Raw genomic sequence first — 25,560 nt, forward strand, 5'->3', positions numbered from 1 at the left:
ATCACATTTGCCTATCACTGATCCTTTCACGTACAGACACAGGTCTGTGTTTCCCTCACTACTGCTTGCATGCTGGTGACTTTGATCCACAACATGCTTTTTTACCTTCTTCTAGTCACAGGACCTCTAAGATAGAGAAGACGCTCTTCTTAGCTTTAGGTCTCCAAGGCAAGTCACTGTATTTAAAAAAAAAGGGAAAAAATAATAATAGCAACTCCCCTAAACTCTTCTATGAAATAGTGTCGGTGCATGTGCAGGATCTGGGGTAAGGGCAGGGATGGTAAGAACGGGAAAAACATCAGCAGAGAAAATAATGTCAGCATTACAGAGTTTCAGTTTTTAATTCAAGCATGCCTATGCACTACTGCATTAAAATTCCTGAATTTATAGCTGGGTAAATCAAGGGTAAATGTGGCTCCTATTTCTTGAGTGCCAATTATTCCAGGTTATGATTATTAATACAGTTCTCTTTAAATATTTTGTATTTTCTAGCTCCTAACACAGTAAGAAAACACTGAAATCCTTGAACAGCATTATGACAGTTCCTGATGAAGAGAACAAAAATATTTTTCCAAATATAAATGTATGCACTGGCAATTTGCTTTATTAGAAAATGTAAGTTTTATGGGAGATTCAAAAAGGATTAATTTTCTGTTAATACCTTTTTTTGTCATATTTCTTTCTATTAAATAAAATACAGGTGCAAAGAACACAGATGTAATTATCCAAACCATTCAAAAGAAAATCAAAATAGACTGATTAACAAGATTAATTACTGTGTGAAACATTATTACCACACCAATCAAGACAAGCAGTTTGGAAAGCCCTTGAAAATGGATAATACAGAAGATGATAATGAATTATTTACAAAAAATACCTGACATAGAGAAGAGATGCACTTGTGGGTAATATTGTGGTTTTTGTTTTGTTTTGTTTTTTGATAGGGCTATGAGAACAGGGCTGGATAGAATCATGTGGAGCACTAATTTCATAGAAGAGGCCAATTTCAGACAGATCCCTAGCATTAACCACACACAGTACAAGCAAATGCCCCTAGGAATGACAGTTAGACACATCTCTTTGTACAAAGTACCTAAGGTCACAAAGTGGTGCACTCCATGACGAGCAGAAAAATTGAACACATCATTGACACCACTACAATAAAGAATTTGTTAACTGAAACTTCCCAGATGATCTTGAGAAAAGGACAGGGATGCTGACCTGAAAATCCTAAAAATGGTTTAAGAATGAGCAAAATGACACAACCAAGCATCAGGGAAGTTTCTCAAGTAAACAGCAACACTTGCACATGCAGCTCAACATCCTTCGAGCCATGGCAAGCATCCAGAGCTTCAGAGGAATGTAGGTTGGGGAAGAGGGGGAGGGAGAAACAAGTAATCTGCATCAGGAGAGGATGTAAATAGTTCCTCCACGATTATGAAGATGACTAACATCTTATCCAAGGGTAAGAAAGAACAAAGTCCTGTTTCTACTATCACTGGTTTTGTATAATTAACGTCATTAAATGTCTGTATTAAACTTTGCTTTCTACAAGATTTGGTATGTTATTGTGGGGAAAACTGTTTATTTTGGCTTGTAGACTTGAAGAGGTAGGAGAGGAAGAAGGGAGAGAAACATGAGAAAAAACATGTGTTCCTACAGAATGCAATGGTTATAGCAATTTCATAAAATTAAGTGACTGCCAACATTAAACCCATCACTTTTGTTTTCTTCTTTTCTTCTTTCTTTCTTTCCTTTCTTCCTGTATCTAAAGGGTGATTTGTTAGCCAAGAGAAGTCCAAGTCTGAAGGCTGCATCAGAATAAATAAATGTTTAGTTACAGGCTTGCTGAAAAGGAAATATCTACCCAAAAAGATTAAGGAACACCAGAAGGAGCTATTTAAGTACTTATAATGACGAATTCAACTAAATGAAGTTCTGGTTACCTTCTCAGTTAATTATTTCTGTTCATATTTTTCTTCTAAAAGCTTTCCCAATGTGCAGTGTATTTTTGCATATAGCTATTCAAAACATTTCCAATGAGATTCCTGAGCCCGCTCGTAAATGTTGCTAGAGAAATTCATTAAGTGAAAATCCAGGGTCATCCTCTATTTTGTTTCTGTAACTTCCTCCAAACCATATCTTTTTCATTTTCAGAATTTTCTTTCTTGAAAATGAAACAGTATTTTCCAAAGTACTCCAGTCTGAAGGTAACCTTTCTAGATCCCTGATCTTACAAGCATTTACAATTTCTAGTGGTATCACAAAAATCACGGCATAATGTGAAGAATCCATGTTTAAGGAAATTGTTCCAAAGCAGTATCTACACACTGATCAGGAAATGGCAAAGACATACTATGCCTTCTATTTTGTTTCCCTTCTCATAGTACTCAAACACAAAAGAACAATACCGTTTCGGTTTTGTCAAGTAGTTTGCCACTGCAATTATGAATAATAAACATATACTATCCATGCTCGTTTAATCCTGTGAATTATGTAAACAAGCTTTCCAAAGACAAATCTATTCTTTTGGTGGACTACTAAAAAATTGTAATTGTATGTTTAATCGTAATTACTGAGTATTCCAACTATTTCTTGCTACTAAAGCCAAACCCAATCTCAGATTTCATATTGTTTGACTAGATTGTACTAAATTGCTTTAAATTACTTTCAAATTAATTCTGCCTAAAAATTTGTACTTCTTCTTTTGTAACTCAATGACTTTTATTCTTGCATCCAATAACCCACAGCAAACACACTGTATGCCCTCAGCTTTCAACACCCTGCAGTGATTTCCTACTTTCCAGATAGTGTTAGAAAAATGAAAGACATGCTCCTTCAGCTCAACTAGGAGAAATTTAAATATTTTCTGCATGTTGTTCACTTCAGTAAGATCAGCAACATGCTCATCTAAACCAATCAGACTACTGGAAAGGAACAGTTCCAAACACTATTTGAAGCGCCACAGTTTGCTCTCCTTTATTTAAAAAAAAAAAAACAAACTCCACCACCCTGACATAAATACATCTCTTGCTGCACTCCCCAGTGACATGAAACAAACTGAAGTGATTTGAGACTATAATCCCAGTAATTTCATTTTCTCCCCATAGCTACAGGAGAGGATCCTTAGCATTTCTGAACCTAATGATATGTGACTGCTAAGAAACAAGTCACACTGAGAACATGACAAAGGCTCACCTTTGAAATAATACTCCCCCCCCCCCGAGTTAAGTTCCTAGCTCCAACAGAGTTCTTCTCTTGCTAACTCTTTCACAACTTTGAAGATCCAGCATCAAGTGAAGAACCTACTTTCAAACATGAAATTGAAAAAAAAAAGGCAATATTGGAATCCACCCTCTCAGACTAAAGGCACACAAAAGCTGGTTTTACCAATGACATGCAAAGCACATCCAAGTTGCCATATAACCATATACAACTTCTAGCCATTCTAGCACACACTAAAAGTTATTTAATTTTTAAAATCCAGTATAAGTCATCTGTCCTTGTCAGAATTGTAAGTATACATCGCAGATCTTTTAAGAAACTAGGAATATTCGGATCCCTAAGCTTTAGGTTTCCAGTTAGTAGGAAAACTTCTATCAGGTTGAATTAAGTTCCATTTTCCAAGTCTTCATCTTACAGAACCATCTGTATCTTTCCAACCTTAGCTGTTTTACAAATCCAGTCTTTCATATGAGCATTTTGGAATATTTAAAAAACGTAAATAGAAGTAAAAGCACTACAAACCAAACAGGATCAGCATGAAGTGCTTCCAAAGTACTCCTAAAAAGTAAAAAATAATGAAATTCCTCCTACTTCGTCAAAGGAGGATGCATTAGGCAAAAGTAATTGTGGTAAATATTATTTTGGCCCTAGGATATTTGACATGCTTTTTATGTGACCAAGAATTTATTCTAAATTCTGAGTTCGTAACAGATGCCACTGCTCAAACACTGCCTACTGCAAGAATTACAAATGTTCCAAAAACTCATGTTCAAGAAATGAAGTACAGCTGTCAAATTCAATATCTCCATTGACAATTTTGCTTACTATAAGGTTTCTGTATTACAAATAGAATAACCTTGACACATGCACCAATATGCAAAATCATAGATGGAATTTTTCATGAAGGTGGTATTTCCAGAGGAAAGGATGTCCTGTCAGTTCTTTGGCTTCTGTTTTCTGTGTTTCAGCTGTGCTACAAAGTGTCGACAAAAGCATTAAAGAACAGTATTGAAAAGAGGAAGTTTATTCCTAATTCTCCTTTACAAATTGCTTTCCAGACCATGATTTTACCCAGTAATTACAGACAAATTTATCAGCAGCTGAAATCCTAGAAGAAGCATGGATAGCATGACTAAAGCAGGGATAATCATGAAAAGAGCACTGAGAAGAAGTTTGAAGGATACGTGGTCATGACTGATTCTTTACACAATGCAGACTTCAGGGAGGAGACATATAATCTTGTTATTACAAGTAAGAAAAATGCTCCCACCAGATCCTAAACTGACTTTCAGAGCTGACCTACAAAAAATCTAACTTCAACTATGTTAAACATCATTTTCATATGGTAATCCTACAATACAAAAACATTCACCTAGCAAGAATGCAGCTAGAAAAGTTCTGCCATTAAAACCTGTGGTTTTCACAGTTGTCACTTAAACTGCAATGTTTTCGAAGAGCTTTGTGAAGAACTAGGTTGCGTTGCGCTGCGCACTAGTTCGAGAACATACAAATCCCTGCTTTGAAACCAACTAAAAATATAAAAAGACTCAAGAAAATATGAATTCTTATCTCTGTTTTACAACTGGAACAGTTGTATGTAGAGAATGTAAAATATAGGGTACTTAAGAGGCATTAGAAATTCAAGATCTCAGCTTGATCCTGTGGCAGTACCGATGAACAAAGTGTCACGCTTTGAGTGAGAAGTTGTAGGGAGACAGGAAGAAAAGTCTGGAGGTAAAAGGTTTTTTTAAGAGTCTCCAGTTCACAGCTCAAAGGAAAACATTACTAAGATGCAGTTCCAACATCCTCATGTTCTCACATTTCTCCATTCACCAGAGTTGAAGCTGTATGCAAAAGACAAGCAGCAATCTTTTTTCCTGTCTTGCTGACAAAGGGGTTTCTTCCTCCTGACACAGAAACAGGCAAGATACAGAATACTGTCTTGCTCATCAGAATCACAGACAAACATTTTAAGTTGAGGATAAAAACTTGAATGTGGTAACAGAATTTACGAAAACGAACAAAAAAATCTTGCCTCTTTGAGACGCAAATACATGTACTGTATTGCTTTTCCCTTATATTATTTTCTTCTTTGAGGGCAGCCCTAATCCATTTCCTCTTTTCAGCCACATTGAACTTGTTTTGGTACTTGTATTCTTTTCTAAATAGTCGGTATCAACCCTGTCTCCTTGTTGCAGGATATAGCACTCAAAGAATTGAACATTCAACTCCTATCCACTGGCCTGAAAACAAGAGAGTGAGATTTTTTTTTTTTAAATTTAATCTGCTCCCTCACAGTTGATTCAAAGAAAAAACACCCAAATTACATCAATAGTTTGCAATTCCTGCCTCCCTATTTAATAGCCTGCATAAGCATCCTTACATCTTCTTTATTAAGAGAAAAATAATAGCTAAGAAACTACGCTACCTGAAAGAAACATTTTTGTCCAAAATACTGGCAGTACTATACTCCCAGGTCTCTCCAGTTCTTCATCTCCGTAACACTGCTCAATCACTGACACTTCTGTGATAAAATAATCTTTCAAACGCCAATGTGCCCTTCAAATATGTCTTTCATTTCTAACAGTAAGAAAGTTTAAAAAGAAAGGACATTTGATTTTCAATATGCTTTACAAATGTATTCCTTGTCCTAGAAGGCAGGTGAAGTATAATCATCATTAGACAGGTGCAGTCCTAAAATGGCTTAGCCATGGAGGATTTGAGCTGAAGATGGCAGTGAATTCAAGCCTGTATTAGCCATCCTTTAACAGTTAAATAACCAGGAGTTTATATCTTTCTCTCTATACTGGTATGCATATTGTGTTCAGCATTTCAATTGCATATATGTATTTCATTACTTCCTCTGCAGATCACACATTGTCATTTTTGGGCTAGACCTGCTGTTTTATTTTAGTGGGCCCTTCCATAGGGTAACCCTGAACCAGTCAGAGACATGTAAATTTATACTAATGAATGACTTATGTTATAAAACAGGGTACACAGACTTCAAAACTTGTCCTATTGCTAGAGTCCGTCATAAAGACTCCCTCCCCAGCATCCTTGTAGGCCCCCTTCACATATTGGAAGGCTGCTGTGAGGTCTCCATGAAACCTTCTCTTCTCCAGGCTGAACAGCCCCAACTTTATCAGCCTGTCTTCATACAGGAGGTGCTCCATTTCCCTGATCATCCTCGTGGCCCTTCTCTGGATTTGCTCCAACAGTTCCATGTCCTTTTTATGTTGAGGACACCAGAACTGCACACAATACTCCAAGTGAGGTCTCACAAGAGCAGAGTAGAGGGGCAGGATCACCTCCTTCAACCGGCTGGTCATGCTCCTTTTGATGCAGCCCAGGATACAGTTGGCTTTCTGGGCTGCGAACACACACTGAAGCCGGCTCATGTTCATTTTCTCATCAACCAACACCCCCAAGTCCTTCTCCGCAGGGCTGCTCTGAATCTCTTCTCTGCCCAGCCTGTAGCTGTGCCTGGGATTGCTCCAACCCAGGTGCAGGACCTTGCACTTGGCATGGTTAAACCTCATGAGGTTGGCATCAGCCCACCTCACAAGCATGTCGAGGTCCCTCTGGATGGCATTCCTTCCCTCCAGGGTACCGACCAAACCACACAGCTTGGTGCCACCGCCAAACTTGCTGAGGGCGCACTCAATCCCACTGTCCATGTCAGAGACAAAGATGTTAAACAGGATCGGTCCCAACGTTGACCCCTGAAGGACACCACTCGCTATCAGTCTCCAACTGAACACTTAGCCATTGACCACAGCTCTTTGCATGCAGCCATCCAGCCAGTTCTTTATCCACCAAGTTGTCCATCCATCAAATTTGTGTCTGTCCAGTTCAGAGACAAGGATGTTGTGCAGGACAGTGTCAGTTGCTTTGAACAAATCCAGGTAGATGACATCAGCTGCTTTGCCCCTATCCATCAGTTCTGTAGCCCCATTACAGAAGGCCACCAAATTGGTCAGACAGGATTTGCCCTTTCTGCTTAATCTGTTACGCATAATTTAAATGAACAAATGATAAAATACCACTCAGTTGGACTGAAAGCACTTATTAAGGCATTTGCACTTGACAAAGAAATATATACTAGCCTTCATTTTGCAAGTAGTCATGGGCAACATGAAGGACTAAACAGGCAATTCCTATAAATTCATTGTGGTTAGGGTTGGAAGGAGCCTTAAAGATCATGTAGTTCCAAACCCTGTGCCATATGCAGGGACACCTTCCACTGAACCAGGCTGCTTAAAGCACCATCAGGAATGGGGCATCACAACTTCTCTGGGCAACCTGTGCCAGTGTCTCACCAACCTTACAGTAAATTAGACACTTCTTAATATCTAATTTAAATCTCCCCTCTTTCAGTTTAAAGCCATTCCCCCTTGTCCTGTCACCTCATGCCCCATTCCAGATTTCCCATAGCCCCCCTTCAGATACTGGAAGGCTGCTATGAGGTCTCCACGCAGCCTTCTCTTCTCCAGGCTGAACAGCCCCAACTTTCGCAGCCTGTCTTCATATGGGAAGTGCTCCAGTCCCCTGATCATCCTTGTGGCCTTCCTCTCCCCAGCATTTCTTTCTTCTGCTGGGGGCCCCAGATCTAAACACAGTACTCCAGCTAGGGTCTCCCCAGAGCAGAGCAGAGGAGCATACCTCTGGCCACACCCTGTTGACGAAGCTCAGGATACAGTTGCCTTTCTAGGCTGCAAGGGCACACTGCCAGCTCTCACTCAGTTTTGCATCCACCATCACCCCGAAGTCCTCCTCCACAAGGCTGCTCTCAATCAACTCATTTCCAGGCCTGCATCCATGTCTGGCATTGAGGAATGAAACACACAAAACTCAACTTTTAGCAGCATGATCACAGGAACATCTTCATAAAAGAGTATTAACTATGTGTATTTTAAAAATTGCATTTCTGCAAAATTGCTTCCCACATGTCATAAATCCCTATTTTTTCCTGTGGGGCAGTTTAAAAACTTTCAGAAAGTAAAAGATAACAGGATAAATGTAAAATATCCCTTTTTTTATCCCCTCTGTTTAGCTGAAATTCATTCACTGGATGTTGGATGAAATTTGACCACAAGGACACAAAAGGCATCCTAATGCTGGTTTCGTAAGATGCAGAAATATTTTAACTCCCACATTAATCCCAAGAGCAATTCCATGCCCCCCCCCCCCCCCCCCAAACACCACAAAAACAATTACCGAACAAACCAAAATAATACAACCATAGCTCTGCCAGTAACTAGCTATGCCAGCAATACTTTTGTACTTGTACTTCTATTAACCACTGGAGTAAGATAATCATATCTGCTGCAATCTTAAAATAGTCATTATGTGATATAGTACTGCTGGATCATATGAATTGCTGACTAACAATCTACTTAACCATGGGGTTTTTTTCTAAATAGGATAAATATTTTATCACATTATGTGCCCACAGTGACCTTATGACATGTTAGCCTTTTGTAACTGTGATCACTGTTTCAGAACATGCTCTATTACAGCTAATATCCTGTGAGGATATTACGAGAGCCTGTCAAGGCTCTAAATATACTTTTATAAAAAGCCTGAGGAGCAGCTTTATACTCAGCCTTCTTCCATGTTTTCATCTTGTCTTGAATTCTTTGCCATTGAAGATGAGAATGTTATACAACCACACTGTTTCAAACATCTTTGAATCAGCAAATTTGAATAAAAAAATAATGCAAAAATAAAGCCATTTCCTGGTCTTTAACTGAAAAGCCAAGACTACACAGTCCTCGTTTCACTATGCTAATTTACGTTTAAATGCAATGCGTAATATTAAGAGTAATAAAAGCACAATATTATGACGCAGTTGCCAAAAGTATCAGAGTGAACACAGAAGGGAGATGAAAAAAAACATTTTTTTAACAAAAATGTTAATACAGCACAAGTATCTACATTAAAATAAAAACAGCATTCTTCCCTCCCTGGCTGTGTGCAACTACTATTTTTTCTGTATCTTCATTTTGCTTACTACAGATTAAACTCATTTTTGGTAGTGTGTAATTCATATTCAAAATCACCCATTAAAACATCTCTCTACCCTGTGCAGCTGAATGCTAAGGTAATGAGGACAAGTAGCTTTCAAATGTAGAAGGGATCTTTCTTTAGCAGCTTTTACCTTTGCCCCACATATGCCTCTACATGCAAGACTGTAGTAACAGCTTATTCTTGTAAGGGACTACAGGACAATTGTACATTTTGTAAACAAATGAAAATGTTTAAGCATTTATGAACTATGTAACATGAAAATATGGCATTTAGAAAGTGAACAGAGCTTACTTGCTCATAAAATGAACTCCAGTAAGAATTTAAATAGTAACATAAGTATTTCAATAAAAGCCAAAGGTTTTGACCCATCTAGCAACTGTACTTTAATCTTCTGAAGTACACATTCCTTAAGACTCAGCAAAGGTTTGTTAGCATCTTATAGAATTTAACCCCAAACAGGACATTTTCTACAAAACTCTACCTGTAGTCAGGTCATTAAATACAATGCTGACTCATACCTGAAAAGCACCTCTTGAAAAAAAGTTATGAATTTTGAAAATCATTCACCTCCAGGATAAACACTGCCTTGAATTAGTCACTGCAGTACAGCACATAGGTACTTTATATTTAAACTCCAAGTGGGTTTCAAGAGTTTATTGCTTGACAGCAGTCTTCCAGTAAGTGGAATTTGAAAAGCCACTGTACAAATTGCAGGTGAAGCATTATGTTTCAGTGACAGTGCTCATAATAAGCCTTTGGATGCAATATTCAGTGCCATCATCCACAAGTTAAAGGTTAGAAATAAAGGACAATGAGGGAAAACATACCAAACGCAGAGGTCCTGTTGCCTTTCTAAGGACCATTCAGACAGTCTCCAAATCTGCAAGCATATAACTTGATTCATATGACTAATTTCCTAGGTTCACTGGGATCATTTACAACCAAAGTTATAACCACACAACACATACACTTTTTAGTAGAAGCATAGCTGTAGCAAGAGGATTCAGAAAGCCATGAAGAGGCAAGGGCGAAAGAGAAAAAACATTCGGAAACTAATTTCTGTCTTTTGCATTGGCACATCTTTTTTTTTTTGAGAGAGATTTTGCAAAGGCAACTATTTCTCTTGGAACCATACACACGATTATGATGCCACATATCAAAAAGACAACTCACCAATAAGCCTTCAGAGAAAAATTAGACGGTTTTCATGTCAGAATAGTCTCATGCACCACTCTATTCACCAGTCTACCATAGTAAATTGCCATGAAATTACTGGCACTGCCTAATACAATAAAACAGTTATTCTTTCCTGAAAAAAAAACAGTGCTTTCACAACTGCACCATTTTTTCAAACATTAGTTAAGCAAAAGCATCACTGAGACATTCAGCTCTGACCTTCGCTGCCTCTTTCTCTAACTCTCCATTGAACTGAAAAATTTGAAACATTTGCATACCAATTTTTCTGAAATTTAAAGAAAAGCTGTTAAAAAAAAACTTCCCTTCCTCATCTCCCATTCCCTGCAACAGATAGCTCATCCAAGCCCATGGTAAAAAGGTAGGGGTGGTTTTCAGTGTAGCGGTTTGTCAGTCATTTCTTTGGGAGTTAGTGTAAGTCAGGATGAGTCTGGCTCCCCTTTGTTTCCTCTAAAAAGCCCTAAGAGAAATAAATAAAGAGAAGAAAAAAGGGAAAAAAGGGAAACAAGGGGAAGAAGGGAAGGGGAAGGGGAAGGGGAAGGGGAAGGGGAAGAAAGAGAGAAGGAAGGAGGGAAGGAAGGAGGAAAGGGAAAGGGAAAGGGAAAGGGAAAGGGAAAGGGGAGGAAGGGGAAGGTAGGGGAAGGGGAGGGAAGGAGAGGGGAAGGGAAGGGAAGGGAAGGGAAGGGAAGGGAAGGGAAGGGAAGGGAAGGGAAGGGAAGGGAAGGGAAGGGAAGGGAAGGGAAGGGAAGGGAAGGGAAGGGAAGGGAAGGGAAGGGAAGGGAAGGGAAGGGAAGGGAAGGGAAGGGAAGGGAAGGGAAGGGAAGGGAAGGGAAAATATGTGGCCACACAGGACTACTTCTGAGCTATTGTATTACTTATAGTGGCATTATTATACATTAAGTCTTTCCTTCATATCAATTCTTCCTAGAACAAAAACCCCTGTGCAACCCAAAGAAAAAGGGGTTTCTGTAGCTCACCTGAGCTACACAGAGAGTGGCAGTATTATTATAACTATGTCAAATTCCAGAAGCAGGTGTTTCTGTTCAATATATATACCTGTTTAATACACAAGTCAAGAAAAACTAAACTACAAAATTTCTGGCAGTTTTGTGCAAATCCACTCTTTCATTATTAAATGCCTCATTGAAAAAACTGACATATATGGGGTCAGTTAAAAAAAAAGAAAAAAATGTACAGATAAGAATTCTGGAAACACTTGGTTCAGTCAAAAGTAACTGTATCAAACAACCCTCCACAAGCCATATCTGGGACTGATGTAATGCAGTCATTATTCATGGCACCTAGCCATATAGGACTATGAACAAACTGCAGCATGGATGCAAGAACAGGCTTTGTTTAATTCCTCTGATAGTAATTACTGGCTGAGATGGGATGGTCCTGTTAGGTCACCCACTGTATTCCCACACCAGCCCTGAACTGGTGCATAAGCAGCACATATAATACTGCCCTTGTCCAGTCAGTAGAACAACGTGCTCTAAAGAATCAGGATTTCTGCTATCCAGCAGAACTCATTGCTATAATCTGATTTCCCCTGTACATTCAATCCAAAGTATCTTTTTTTTTCCTTTTTTTTTTTTTTTGTCTCCTTTTTGTAGAAATACAACAGCATGTCAAATACCACTAGTGATCTGTTCGTCCCACAGTTTATCCCAAGGTACCTAATGCAGCTCCACTTAATGTATTTCCCAAAGGCCTTGAATTGTCTCTTTCCATTTCTCCCCCATCTTTGTAACTTTCCTTGCACATACATGTTCAACAATTATGCTGACTGCACATTGCTCTCAAAAGGCATACAAAATACATACCCTTAAAACTGAGAAGGGTCTAAAGATTTTAATTAAATTTAATAGCGGCATGACTCAGATGCACTGCATTATTCACCAAGTCTTGTAAGCAACATGTTACGTTGCTGTTTCATTGCTTACTAAAACAGAAAGTTCTTATTCGCAACTGGGACATAACTGCATTTTTAAGGTGCAAAGAGCCTTAAGGTGCACAATAATTACATGTTCCCATGTACTTGAGCTGTTATGGGATGACTTGAAATGCAGAAACAAAAGCATACAGGTAATACTGTGGCTGCTAAATCCAGCTAATGACCTGCTAGTCTACTGACCATACCTCATCCCATTAGCAGACTTCATCATGTTTGATCACCTTTTTGACCATAGGCAAGACACATGTTATTATATTTTGTAGTGCAAAAAAAAAGAAGAAGGCACTGAAGAGTAAAAGCACTGAAGTGTGGATTTTGGTTTTTTGTGTGTGTGTGTGTGTGGGGGGGGGGGGGGGGGGGGGGCTGCTGTTTTTCATGTTAGGTGACCTCAAAGTCTACGGAAAAAATTGATTAAATTTCTAACCAAGACTTTCAAAACTCTAATAGCCACACAGCAACAATTTACATCTCTAATGTTTCCATTAAGCTCTAGTAGTGTCCAGTTACGCACCCAGTGTGAACTTCTACACCAAGAAACAAGATGCATTTTAATGCATGCTATATTTTTATTAAGAGAAGTCATTTACAGGAACATAAAACTGGAATATGATACTAGTAAACTAATCAAGATCAGAAAAAAATTATACCTCCATTTTTTGAAGCATAGCTTCATTATTAATTCTGCCATTGCTCATTAATGATAAAATATCGAAGTATTCCACATCTGTACCTAACTGCATGGCTGCATTATCAAACCAGTTATTGCTGGAAATATGAACAGGGCAATATTTTTAAGTCCATGAGATTTGGCCAACAGCAATAAAAGGCGAATGAAACAGCATTTCAAATCAGATAGACACCATAAAAGTATAGTTTGATTCCCTCTTTTCCATTCATCTTAATGAGGCAAAAGCTATTACAGAAGAGTTGTTTATTGGGGTCACACAAAAAAAAATAAGTAGCATTGTCAGAGATCATATAACTTCTCAGAAGCTGTACAATCAGTGTACAATCAATCCCATGCAATCAGTGCTAAAATATTCCTGTTCTCTGTGTTTATCTCTTGACCTGTTGTAGCTCTTGTTTCATCTGCATTTGGATCTCACAAACCCCTCATTCACTCCACCTTTGCACATATCCAGATGAAAACATGTCTGTAGGATCCAGATGTAAACATGTCTGTAGGATCCAGATGTAATGCCAGTTTGCGAATAATTTGACTTTGCGCAGTGCAGCAGGGGAAAAGGAAGTACAGCTTCATTCCCTGGCATATGCACATATTCACATATGGCCTGTGAAAGTGTGTGAAAATGCTGACGGCCTAAATGTCTAGTCAGCTGTGGGCCATGAATGCTCAGAGACCTGTAACTTAAAGAAATTGTGTCTCACTTTCATAGTTTTAGCAATACATATCTGAGTGCAAGGCATTTCTCTTGCTGTATTTTCAATCCTATTTCACAAAGAAACTGAGGACTCTCAACGCTTTCATGAATGAAAAAAACACTGTAAATGCTTTAAATTACATTTTCCCCACACACCTGAAGTCTCAGAAATGGCCCTACAATTTTGCATGAAACTTCCCTAAAAATATTTGACTGAAGTCAAGTGCCCACCATGGTAAAAAGCTAGCCCCAAGCCTTCTCTTCACCATATCTGTAAGTAAATGCAACTCTGCAGAAAAGGATGGGGCAGACACAGCTGACCATAAGCCATCAATGTTACCTTACGGTAAAGAAGGAAAATGGTATCCTGGGATGCATTAAGCAAAGAGGTTTGCCAGGAGGGTGACAGAGGTGATACATCCCCTCTACTCAGCACTGGTGAGGACACATCTGGAGTCCCGTGTCCAGTTCTGGGCTTCAAAGTACAAGATAGAGATGCACGTACTAGAAAGAGTCTAACAAAGGGCCACAAAGACAGTGAGCAGATTGGATCATCTCTCCTACAAAGAAACACTGAGAGGGACTGCTCAGCCTGAAGAAAAACAGCTTTGGGGGAATCTTGTTTATGTATATAAACACCTGAAGTGAGGATGCAAAGAAGATGGATCCAGGCTCTTTTCAGTGGTGCCCAGTGACAGGACCAGAGGCAATGAAACACAGGAGGCCCCTCTGAACCTCAGGAAACACTTCTTTCCTGTGAGGGTGACCGAGCTCCGGCACAGGTTGTCCAGAGAAGTGGTAAAGTCTCCCACCTTGAAGATACTCAAAAACCTCCTGGACACAGTCCTGGGCAACTGGCTCTAGGTGACCCTGCTTGAGCAAGGAGATTGGAAAAGACGACCTCCAGAGGTCCCTGCCAACCTGAACCAGTCTGTATTCTGGGATTCTGAGAGGAAGTCTTATTATTAAACAATGTTATGACAGATGGTGATGTAAAATGAATATACCTCCCTGCGGCTTCACGCCTTCAGCTGACAACAAAGAACCCGTTTTACCTTCTACAAAGCTCAAAAGTCAGATCCAACAATTAAAGTAACGTAAGTTTAAACAAAGTGAAATTTCTTTGAGCTCTCTCAACTTTAACAATACAGCCATGATTATTTTCACCATTAAAATTTTGGTCACCATACTAACAAGATTCATAAGAAACACTACAAAATCATTTTGATGGATACAAACTGGTGTTCATCTTGAAACACGTAAGGGTATGGTGACAGTTTGCTGACTAGTTGAACAATATAAATTTACTACTGCTATTCTAATATTATGTCCTGAGCTCATTTTTTTCTACAGTGTCATCTAAAATGCTTCCAGACTGAATTATTTTGACCTTCTAACTGTAACATGGTCAAATTTTCAAATGTAGGTTTTCTGAGTGTATTCCTATTTTCAGGAAGCTTTGACTCTTTGTTTCCAAATTTATGCACTAGAAAGTAAAGTAACAGTCTTCTCTGGAGAGTGGAACAAAACTCCATGGATTTTAACTTGGTAAGTATTTTGCTAGAGAAAAGGTAAAGGTAGGTGCTTGATATAATTTACTGTTATGTCACTACATGCAAATATTTTAGAATGAACTATTTCATACACAAAATAACCCCACTCTACTCCCACCCTATGTCACATGTTGTGGACATAAAAAACACTACCAACCACACTATTTAAATATAAAAATAGAACAGGATATAGCAAATATGAGGCACAAACGGTCTAGCAGTACATGAAAATTCAGTTTACCAATGCTCTACATTTCCCTACACCTCTTCCAGACCTAAACCTGCTCATATCCATAAAACACATGTGAAAATGCCTGCACTTACCGACAAAGCTCATACATGAAGTCTTCAGCAGAGCTAAAAGCTGAGTCTACTATAGTAACTACTATGTCACAGCACAGTTTTAAGAGTCAGTATAGGTTCTTTTGTTGGGGTACCTACTATAACCTTTTCTGCATTTTTTAAATTTGCAACAACAGTTTAGGAAAAAAACAAAAAACAAAAAGAAAAATCACTGTCAGAAGAATCATCCTAAGAAGAGAAGTTCCACTAAAATCCAATAAATTGGAGACCTAAAGGAGGACAAAATTATAAAAAATGGTGATGGCCATTCCCTGTCAAAACTATGCAAAAAGAAGAAGAAATTTAAATTCCATGGGAACACTGAACTGAGGATGCACGGGATGCATAGGATGTCAACCCCAAAAAAATAGCACTTAATTTCAAAATACAGCTAGAATATAGAGCTCAGACCTATAATTATTAATAGATAAATATTAATAGATCCAATTTATTACTAATTGAAAGACCCAATTTGGTCTAGTTCCTGAAGGACTTATAAAATAGTAATAACAACACAAGATTTGAAGACTCGGTTTACTTCTTCAAAAAAAAAGGCAAAGGGATTTGTATACTCCTTTTTATCATAATATGATATAGCAGTATCATCCAAATCCTAAATTCATGCTCACAGCACGTGAGAACAATAAATTTTAGTGTACAATTTAGATTAATACAATGGAGTGTTACAGAATAACAGTCTTTTTTTTTTAATATCTTCTTTGTGATATGTGCAGATACCTGTGACTTCCTAGTGAAGCATAACTTTAACCCCCACTTAGTCCACTATCTTGCATTACAAATGCTAGAAAAACAACAGGAGGCTTCCCAGACTGATGATGTTCTTGACCCTAGGAAATAATGTCCATAAGGACAACTGATTTTATTCATACTATCACTTTGTAAATTTGAAACTACAGGCAAGAGGCAGTGCCAAACTGCTGTTTCAAAAGTAACACTATCTTAATAACTGTAAAATTAAATTCATGTAACTAACATGTAAAATGAAAGCCAAAGGAAACTCAACTGCCCCTCTGTCCCAGCTTCAAGGCCACTGCACTGTACTGCATCTCACTCACTCCACAATTTTCAGAAGTAAGCTTCAATGTTCTCTATTTGCATGTAAAAAAAGATGTAAGGAGCTATTTTAACTCCCCACAAAGAGGAGCTGCTGCAAGAAAGCAGGCAAGCAAGTCCACAGAGCTAGGGTAAGCAGGCACAGAGCTGAGTGCCAGAGGAGATCAACTCTGTCTCAGTCCTGGGAACAGAGCTGGTGGCAGGGTTAAGCGATGTGTCAGATGAGGTTTCCATTGCAGGACCACAGCTATCATGTCTCTAGTGGCCTTTATCAGAAACAGGTACTAGATCCCATTAGATATGGGTGCCCAAGGCACGGCCTGTGCACTCCTGAGGCGCACCAGTGATATCAGCTCATGCTGCAGCCTTCTGTCAGCAACTTTTCCAGTGACGCAGTCATGATACAGTCCTGACCACACACATCTACAGGTGTAGGCTGGCATCACACCTCATTCACCACAGCCCTCCACTGACTGAATTGGAGGTGGTGCAAGAACGGAAGGCAAAGTTACCTAAGACAGAAGTTTCTGTCAAAACTTAGAACTTTATTCAGACTACTAGGCTAACCTGCTAATGGCTGTACAGTTACCACAGAGGTTCAAGGGAGAAGAAAATGCATGCTTAGGAGCACAGGAGACCAGAAGTTTCCCATTCAGCAGCAGCCTTAAGTTACATGGAAAATTATGTTTCTGAATTTATTTCAGGTGACCCTGTGCCTTTTTTTTTTTTTTTTTTTTTTTGGTTGGTTTGGGATTTTTGTGTTGGTTTTGTTGTTTGGAGTTTGGTTTTTTGGGTTTGGTTTGGTTGTTTTTTTTTTTTTGAGAGGGTTAATGCCCTAAGTACAAAAAGACTGTCTTTGCTACAAATGGGCTTTTACTTATTTAAAACTCATCTTCAGAATTTTAAAACAAAACCAAAAGCGAATGGTTTAGGAGAGCCATGTTCACACTTGCTTTTGTTTAGGGCACATACAAAGCTGAAAGTGAGTTCATTTACTGACTCCAGAGGGCTGAGTAGGGCATCGTTTGAGCGGCTAATTTTCTTCGGTTTTTTCTTTTTTTTTCTTTCGCTTGGCTACAGTCTGAAATAAAGCTGGGCAATGGCAACTGATGACTAAGCAAAGCAAACTTTTACAGCATGTTAGAGGATGTAAATTACACCCAAGGGAAACGCAGTGACACGGCCCCGCGCAGCGCTCTGCTTTCAGCACGAAACACCCGTCTGAAAAAGGCGGACGGGGGACTCCCGATGTTGTTCGGTATCTTGGAAAGCATTCCCCCCCGCTCGACACTCGGCAAAGCTCAGTAGTGTCCTAACTTTTGCAGTAACGACCCTCCCAACTTTCCTTCCACAGAGCTGTAAAACCAGCCTGGCGCAGCACCCCGGGGCCGTGCGCTCGGCAAACACAGCTGCCGGCAGCGCCTCCCGCCAGCGCCCGTGCAGGGCAGGGGCCGCGGGCAGCCGCGGCAGCTACCTGCCGGCCGAGGAGGGGCAAAGCCGGTAGAGCTCCCCCAGCCCGGGGACGGGAACATCCCAGAGCCCGCAGGTGCGGCGAGCGCCGCCGGGTCCCGCGGGGCTCTCGCCGCCCCAAACCCGTTTCCCCGACCCTAAGCAGCGGAGCCCCAGCCCGGCGCTGCCCCCGGCGAAGCGGGCGAGACCCCGGACCCGCTTACCTGCGCAGCGGAGAGGAGCCCCAGGGCGAGGGCGAGCAGGGAGGCGGCAGTGCCCCGGCGCTTCCCTCCCGCCGCGGTCATCCTGCTCCCGCGGCGCTCCGGCGTGCCGCACGGGGGGCCGCCGCTCCGCCGCTCCGCGCCTGCCTCACGGTCGCCCCTGCGCGCCTCTGCGAGCGGCGGGGGGTGCGCGGCGCCTCCGGGCCCCGCAGGGCAGGGAGGTGCGCGGGGGCGCGGCCCCCGGCTGCCGGGCGGCTGGGAGGGAGGCGGGGAGCCGCTGCCGCCGGTCCGCCCTGCCTGCTGCCCCGAGGCTCCTCCAGGGGTCGGAAGGAGCGGGCACCGTGGGGCGTGCGCGGCGCGCAGGCAGGCGTGTGTCTGCACAGACCGGCGCACGGCGGGGACCGGGCGCTCAAGCAAGGACCGAGCGCACGGGCAGGGATGGAGCGCGCAGGCTGCGACGGGGAGCACAGGCAGAGGTAGCGTGCAGGCAAAGATGCGGTGTTCGGGGAGGAACGGGCGTGCAGGAAGGGATGGGGCACACAGGCAGGCGCAGGGCATGCAGGTAGGGATGGGCCTTACGGGGTGCCGCAGTCAGGGATGGGGCACGGGGGCAGAGATGTTTAAAGTAGGAACGGTGCCGATTGGCAAGGCAGAGACGCAGTGGCAAACACAAGGCAGGCAGGCAGGCAGAGCCAGTCATGCAGGCAGAGAGTGTGCAGGTACAAGGACGGGCCCTCTCTCGCCGTGGTTCACTGGTCTGCTTGCTTTCATGTCTTTGCCTGCTAAGCCTACGAGCATTTCTAAGACACATAAACTGAAATGCTGCTGTGCTTCGACACTGGCTGCTCACACCTGCCTGGAGATAAGGGTGCAAGTCTAGGGAGCAAAACTACTTCATACAGCATTCTCAGCTGCCTTCAGGTCTTCACTTGAAGGTGCTGGCCCATACCTGCAATCCCAGTATCTGCTAATAGAACAGTCAAAACGCAAGTTGTGCCAATCAAATAAGGACATCAATTTGTCCAAATTTGTGTTGGCCACTTGTGAAAGTCTCGTGGCAGCTCCTGTAAGTCTCTTGCAAACCCACAAGAAAATGTACTGTTATGACGTACGTTCCTAAAGGTCCCACCACGAGCCTATTCAAATGCTCCCATAATGTCTGGGCACATGTATTTACATACTTGGATTATCCCTGGAAAAACGCACACCTCGTTGAAGAGCCAAATAAATCACAGGGGAATCTTAAATAAAACTATGTTGATGAAGCAGCACATGCATAGACTAAAGACTGCCACATTTCTCTCCATCCATTATGTGTTTTATCAGCCATTGTGGAGAAAGTTTTTGTTCTGTGCCATGAAGGCATGCTGGGTTTAAAGCTCAGATCTACAAGTGAAATTGTAACAGCTCTTTTACATTGAGATTTATAACCTATTTAATCTGATAACTCTCTACAACCTGTTATTTGTACAACAAACACAAGTGCTATGGTGAACATTTTAGAAATGCTCTTTCAAATACAGCTACATAAAGCACAGTAGCTTAAACTGAAAAGTGTTTGCTTATGCAAGTACACCCAGGAATAATCTATGAATATGCATGACAGATGAACTTACGGAATTTTGGTTTTCTTTCTAAGGATATATGGTTGGGCTAAGATGTAAACATTGTGCAGTTCTTGTTTTTATTAGCATGTAATTATAGAGGTTAAAGCTCCTGTATGCATGAAATAGTGTGGTCTGTAATATGCCATAAATGCTTCATGATCCAAGAAACACAATTTGGCTGAACAAAACATGACATCCAATTTGTCAGGAATGAGCTGTTTACAAGTTTCATGTTGCAAACTACCCTTATCTTTTAAGGAATGAGGAGGGCATTTACTGACATAGAATCATAGAATAGACACATAGAATAGTTAGTGTTGGAAAGGACCTTAAGATCATCTAGCTCCAACCATGGGCAGGGGGACACCTTACACCAAAGCATGTCACCCAAGGCTCTGTCCAACCTGTCCTTGAGCACCACCACGGATGGAGCATTCACAATGACTTCCTTGGGCAACCCATTCCAGTGCCTCACCGTCCTTACAGTAAAGAATTTCATCCTTATATCCAGTCTAAACTTCCCCTGTTTAAGTTTTAACCCATTACCCCTTGTCCTATCACTACAGTGTCTAATGAAGAGTCCCTCTCCAGTATCCTTATAGGTCCCCTTCAGATACCGGAAGGCTGCTAGGAGGTCTCCACGCAGTCTTCTCTTCTCCAGGCTGAACAGCACCAACTTTCGCAGCCTGTCTTCATACAGGAGGTGCTCCAGTCCCCTGATCATCCTCGTGGCCCTCCTCTGGATTTGCTCCAACAGTTCCATGTCCTTTTTATGTTGAGGACACCAGAACTGCACACATTACTCCAAGTGAGGTCTCATGAGAGCAGAGTAGAGGGGCAGGATCACCTCCTTCGACCTGCTGGTCACGCTCCTTTTGATGCAGCCCAGGTTACGGTTGGCTTTCTGGGCTGCAAGCGCACACTGCCAGCCCATGTTCATTTTCTCATCAACCAACACCCCCAAGTCCTTCTCCACAGGGCTGCTCTGAATCTCTTCTCTGCCCAACCTGTAGCTGTGCCTGGGATTGCTCCGACCCAGGTGTAGGACCTTGCACTTGTCATGGTTAAACTTCATGAGGCTGGCATCAGCCCACCTCACAAGTGTGTCAAGGTCCCTCTGGATGGCATTCCTTCCCTCCAGGGTACCGACCAAACCACACAGCTTGGTGTCATCGGCACACTTGCTGAGGGCGCACTCAATCCCATTGTCCATGTCAGCAACAAAGACGTTGAACAAGACCGGTCCCAACACCAATCCCTGGGGGACACCACTCGTTACTGGTCTCCAGCTGAACATTTTGAGCCATTGACCACAACTCTTTGCATGCAGCCATCCACCAGTTCTTTATCTACCTTTTACAACTGTCTGAAGGGCCCAAGGGTTGAAGGTAAAACCAAGCTATATGTTAATTGTCAGGAAGTGTTTTACTGACAATCATTACTATCTGCGTTATGAAATCTGTGTTATTAGCATGTAAAATGTAAGATTTCTGTATTCTCATGACGACTTTATAGCTACAGGTGATTTTGCATGACTTTGATATTGAAAGCCTTAACTTTCAATATCAAGTTGTGCAACACAATGTTATTGTCCAACAGGGTAGCAACAAAGACGCTGTTTTTCTTACAGTTGTGTCTAGAAGAACAGTAGAGTTATGCATTAACGACTGAGGGGAAAAAAAGAACTTTCTGATAGTGTCTTCCCAATTAAATGGATATGAAGACATCTGGCAATACTACTTTTAACCAGAGAAGAACTAACAGAACACAAAGAAATATGCTGCTTAGTCTTTTGTGAGACTCACAACTATTGCCAGTCACAAGATGTCAAATCTACACTGCCATCAGCCCAGAGATCTGAGAAGCCTTAGGAAAATTTGAGATCTTTTAAGATCTAAGAAAAGACCAAGGCTTCATTTGTAGGGAGAAATGACTATCCTTGTTCAGAAAAAGAGACGGTTTAACAACTTTGAAGTCATTTTTAGCATTAGCCAGAAAAAAAGGCAAATAATAGGATATGCTTTTCTCCATATTTAGAATGCAGGCAAGGTACACTCTTAGACGATACAACTTTTTTCTCCCAGCAACACTGCCTTGGTATTACAAGGTCAGACTGTTCTATGCCTCTTTCTGTTTCCTATATAACTTCATTATTTCCTGCAGAAATGTCGGTGCACTTTTACAGCCTTGCAGATCTAAACTCAGGTAAACCCTCCAAGCAGACATAATAATACATGGTAGGTTGATGTAAAATTAAACATCTGAGGCTTTAGGCATCCTACATCATTCTCAGAATTGTTTGGCCAGAATGCTTCTCTGCACTACAATAGTGATGTCCCACCATTCTTAGTACTTCTGCAGGATTAATTCCAGGGGGCCAGGTTTTCCAGCAGCTCAGAAGCTGTGAATGGGGCTGCATTCCCATGTAGAGATTCACAGTTTCCACTAAGGTGCTTGCATAAGTAGAACTCGCATCACTGAGCAGCAGCTTGTGTTGCAGGTACATAATCCTTTTTTTACAGGTAGAAAGTTTTTGGGGTCATTTGGTCTTGCTTAGATGTTGGGGTTCTTAACATGGGAGTCCTCAGGTGTCTCACAGGATAGGTAGGCCCTTCACTCCTATATGTCATCTGCTGCTCAATGTAGACAGTGAAGAGCCCCAGTACTTTTAAAATGATTCTCAGCTTGTTTAACAGTTCTCTTTCTATAGATAGGGTTAGCTCAGGTACAGGGTGGATGAAGTACATTGTGTGAGTAAGTATCTTCAGGTTTTCCTTCTGCATTTTTAACTACAGATTATTCAAAATCAGTAATAACTGGCAAACATGATTTTTCTTCATAGTTAATATTTGGCATGACTTTGACTTTGACTTGAGTCTGGCATGATCTCTAAAAATGTGCCTTACTACTAACAATAAGAACAGCGAAGCAGATTATCTACAGCTCACAATTCACAACTCTCTTTTCTCTCCTCTCCTCCCTTCTCCTTTCTTCTCCTTTCCTCTGCTCTCTATTTTTCCTTTGCCATTTCCTATTTCCTAAAACAAAGTTAGCGTTTGGTTGGCTCTGTGCATGCATCCGTCAGATTTCACGTGTTGGCATCTGAGCAGGTGATGACTTTTTAACTCTAGCTGTTTTCCTTCTCATTCTGATCAGTCTTTGGAGAAACTAGACCAGCAAACACTGAATTATTCCAGAGGTGTTCTTTCAGAGTCCTGAGAATCAGGGCCCTTCAGAATCTGTTTCATCATAACAAAATACAGAGAATTAGTTAAAAAAGTCACAAAAATTCAGCAATCAGCATAGAAAAAGAACAAAGAATTCATATGTAAATTTAAATGCTAAAACTACTTTGCATGAAAAGCACAGTACAGTAGTAGAAACTTATCAGTGGGTTTATCTTTCTATATTCAAAATTTATTGGAAGCAGTTCAGAGGCAGAGAAGCCAGACTGAACTGACTAATTGGATGGAATGTTTAAGTGTGTGGAACACTTAATCTTTTGATTTTGGCTTGTTCAAAACTCAGAATGTGACAGCATTTGTTTTTCTTAACTTATAAAAAATTGCTTCACGAACTGTTAAGAAGTTAAACAATGCAGCACAACTTCAGGACTTCTTTTAGGGGGAGGTGTGTATTTTGAATACTTGCTTGTTTCATGGAAGAAAACCTGTTCTTTATATAAGAGCTCCCAGCAGAGACTGCATCTAAAACTCTTAACGTTCCAAAGTATTATAACATAAAACTCTGTTGGGTGAGGCTTTCTGGGTGAGGCTTCACTAGCTATACAAGATCTAGGATTAATAACAATAAAAAGTTGTTGAAATTGTCATAGAGTGTTTAAAGACTTTCTCAAATCACTTACCGTCTGCTGTTCCCCATGGATATGCAAGAGATACTTAAAATACTAAGATATGTAACATTTGTGGAAGAGGCAGACTGATGCAGAAGTTATTTCTGATTTCCTTAGCACCTCATCTGTAGTTTAGAAGTCTCTATACTTGCGATGATATCAGGAAACTGTCACATATCATCTACTGAATTTAGTCTCAGGCTACCTTTAGTAGGACTATGACTTTTCAAGGCTCAATCCTTTTTTTTTTTAAGATGTTTCCTTTTCCAAATAAGGAAGTCCCAGAAATGGAAGTCAACCATGCTGCCAAAAGATGTGGTCATGTCTACAATTAGAAGTGCATCAATTCAGGGCAGTTCCAGGACTGCCTCCTCTAGCAGTTCTCCATCATCGTTCAGGGAAAAGGGATGACAATAGTGGGGAAAAAAAAAATAAAATAAATGCTACTCCTTTGACTTGTGAATGTAGTCTGTGATCTCAGACAGCATATATACCAAACTAGTGGACAGAATCCAGCAGGCGTCAAAGTTCCTTGCTGGTATCCTTTTATATAGAGCAAGGTAGATACATCCCAGGAAACTGCCACATTTCAGGGAAGGAAGCCTCTCCCAGATCTATTTAAAATTTGTTATCCGTTAGGATAAATCTCATTCTTCACCCTGCACCTGCAGTCCTTGGTTTCCTCACAAGTGCTGAAGCAAAACTGTCACCTTCTTCCTCTTCCTCAACTCTTCTCAAGTGATTTAATCATTCAGAAAAGGGGATAGGAGCAGAACACAGTCATCAGCATTTGAACATGCCATATAAGGAGCTGTGGAAAAAGAGATGAATCTTCTTGACCTGTAAATGACCATTTGTGATGTGGACTTCAATATTTTAGCACAGTACATTTACCCCTTACTGGAAGACACACTGTCATGGGAAATGTCAGTTGATATAGGAGCTGTCAGGCAGTTACACACTCCAGCCCCAGAAACCATTTTCTGCTGCGGTGGAATGGCACTCTCTGGCATGTCTGTATATTTTGTTGCCTTTTTTCCTTCATAAAAACATCATGCTAGCATAGAAACAGGGCAATTTTTGTTACTTTTGTGTACTTCTAGCATACCCAGAAAATTTTTTCCTGAGTTTTGGTATTTATTCCAAAACAAATAATGGCAATTCTTACATTCTGTCATAATATTCTAGCGATAAAACTTTTGGAGTTTATTAAGTATTTCTTTTTAGTCTTATCTGATAATAAAAATAAGCAGTCTTATTTGCCTCCTAAGGAACTTTTCAGTGCTCTGACCTTTGCGCATGATGCTCTCACCCTTAGTGAGTTTAATCAGAAAAAAATAAAAAGAGGCTTTCTTCCTCTAAACTAGATTGTCATCCACAGACCTCTTCTGCAGTACCAAACATGCCAATGATTCCTATTAACCTGCTTCTTTGAGTCTATTGTAGAGCAAAACCCAGTCTTTTGTGACATACAATCTGACAGATGGATTTAAAACAGCAGGCGATGAAAATGCAAGAAATAAACACCTAAGCCCTTTGAATTCACAAGGCTTGATTAAAAAAAAAAAAAATAAAAGTCTTTAAGCAATTTCATACAATTGTTTCATTTGCACTGTTCAGATGCTGCTAAACTGCCATCTGATTATCTGTCCAAAGCACTATGTTACTAA

General features: G+C 40.8%; 1 protein-coding gene across 2 annotated transcripts in view; it reads right to left on the reverse strand.

Moving 5' to 3' along the window:
* The window catches only part of ADAMTSL1 (ADAMTS like 1), a 400,708-nt gene extending 382,076 nt beyond the window's left edge, over nt 1-18,632 (reverse strand). For both annotated transcript variants that reach the window (XM_062608991.1, XM_062608990.1), the window contains exon 1: nt 18,434-18,632. In XM_062608991.1, coding sequence (XP_062464975.1) covers nt 18,434-18,514 — 81 coding nt within the window. In that variant the 5' untranslated portion in view covers nt 18,515-18,632. The remainder of the gene's footprint in view (nt 1-18,433) is intronic.
* Nucleotides 18,633-25,560: the final 6,928 nt, after the last annotated feature.

The sequence above is a fragment of the Pezoporus occidentalis genome, unplaced genomic scaffold (assembly GCF_034315485.1).
Source record: "Pezoporus occidentalis ecotype Australia unplaced genomic scaffold, CSIRO_AGI_Poc_V1 ctg133, whole genome shotgun sequence".
NCBI lineage: Eukaryota > Metazoa > Chordata > Aves > Psittaciformes > Psittacidae > Pezoporus > Pezoporus occidentalis.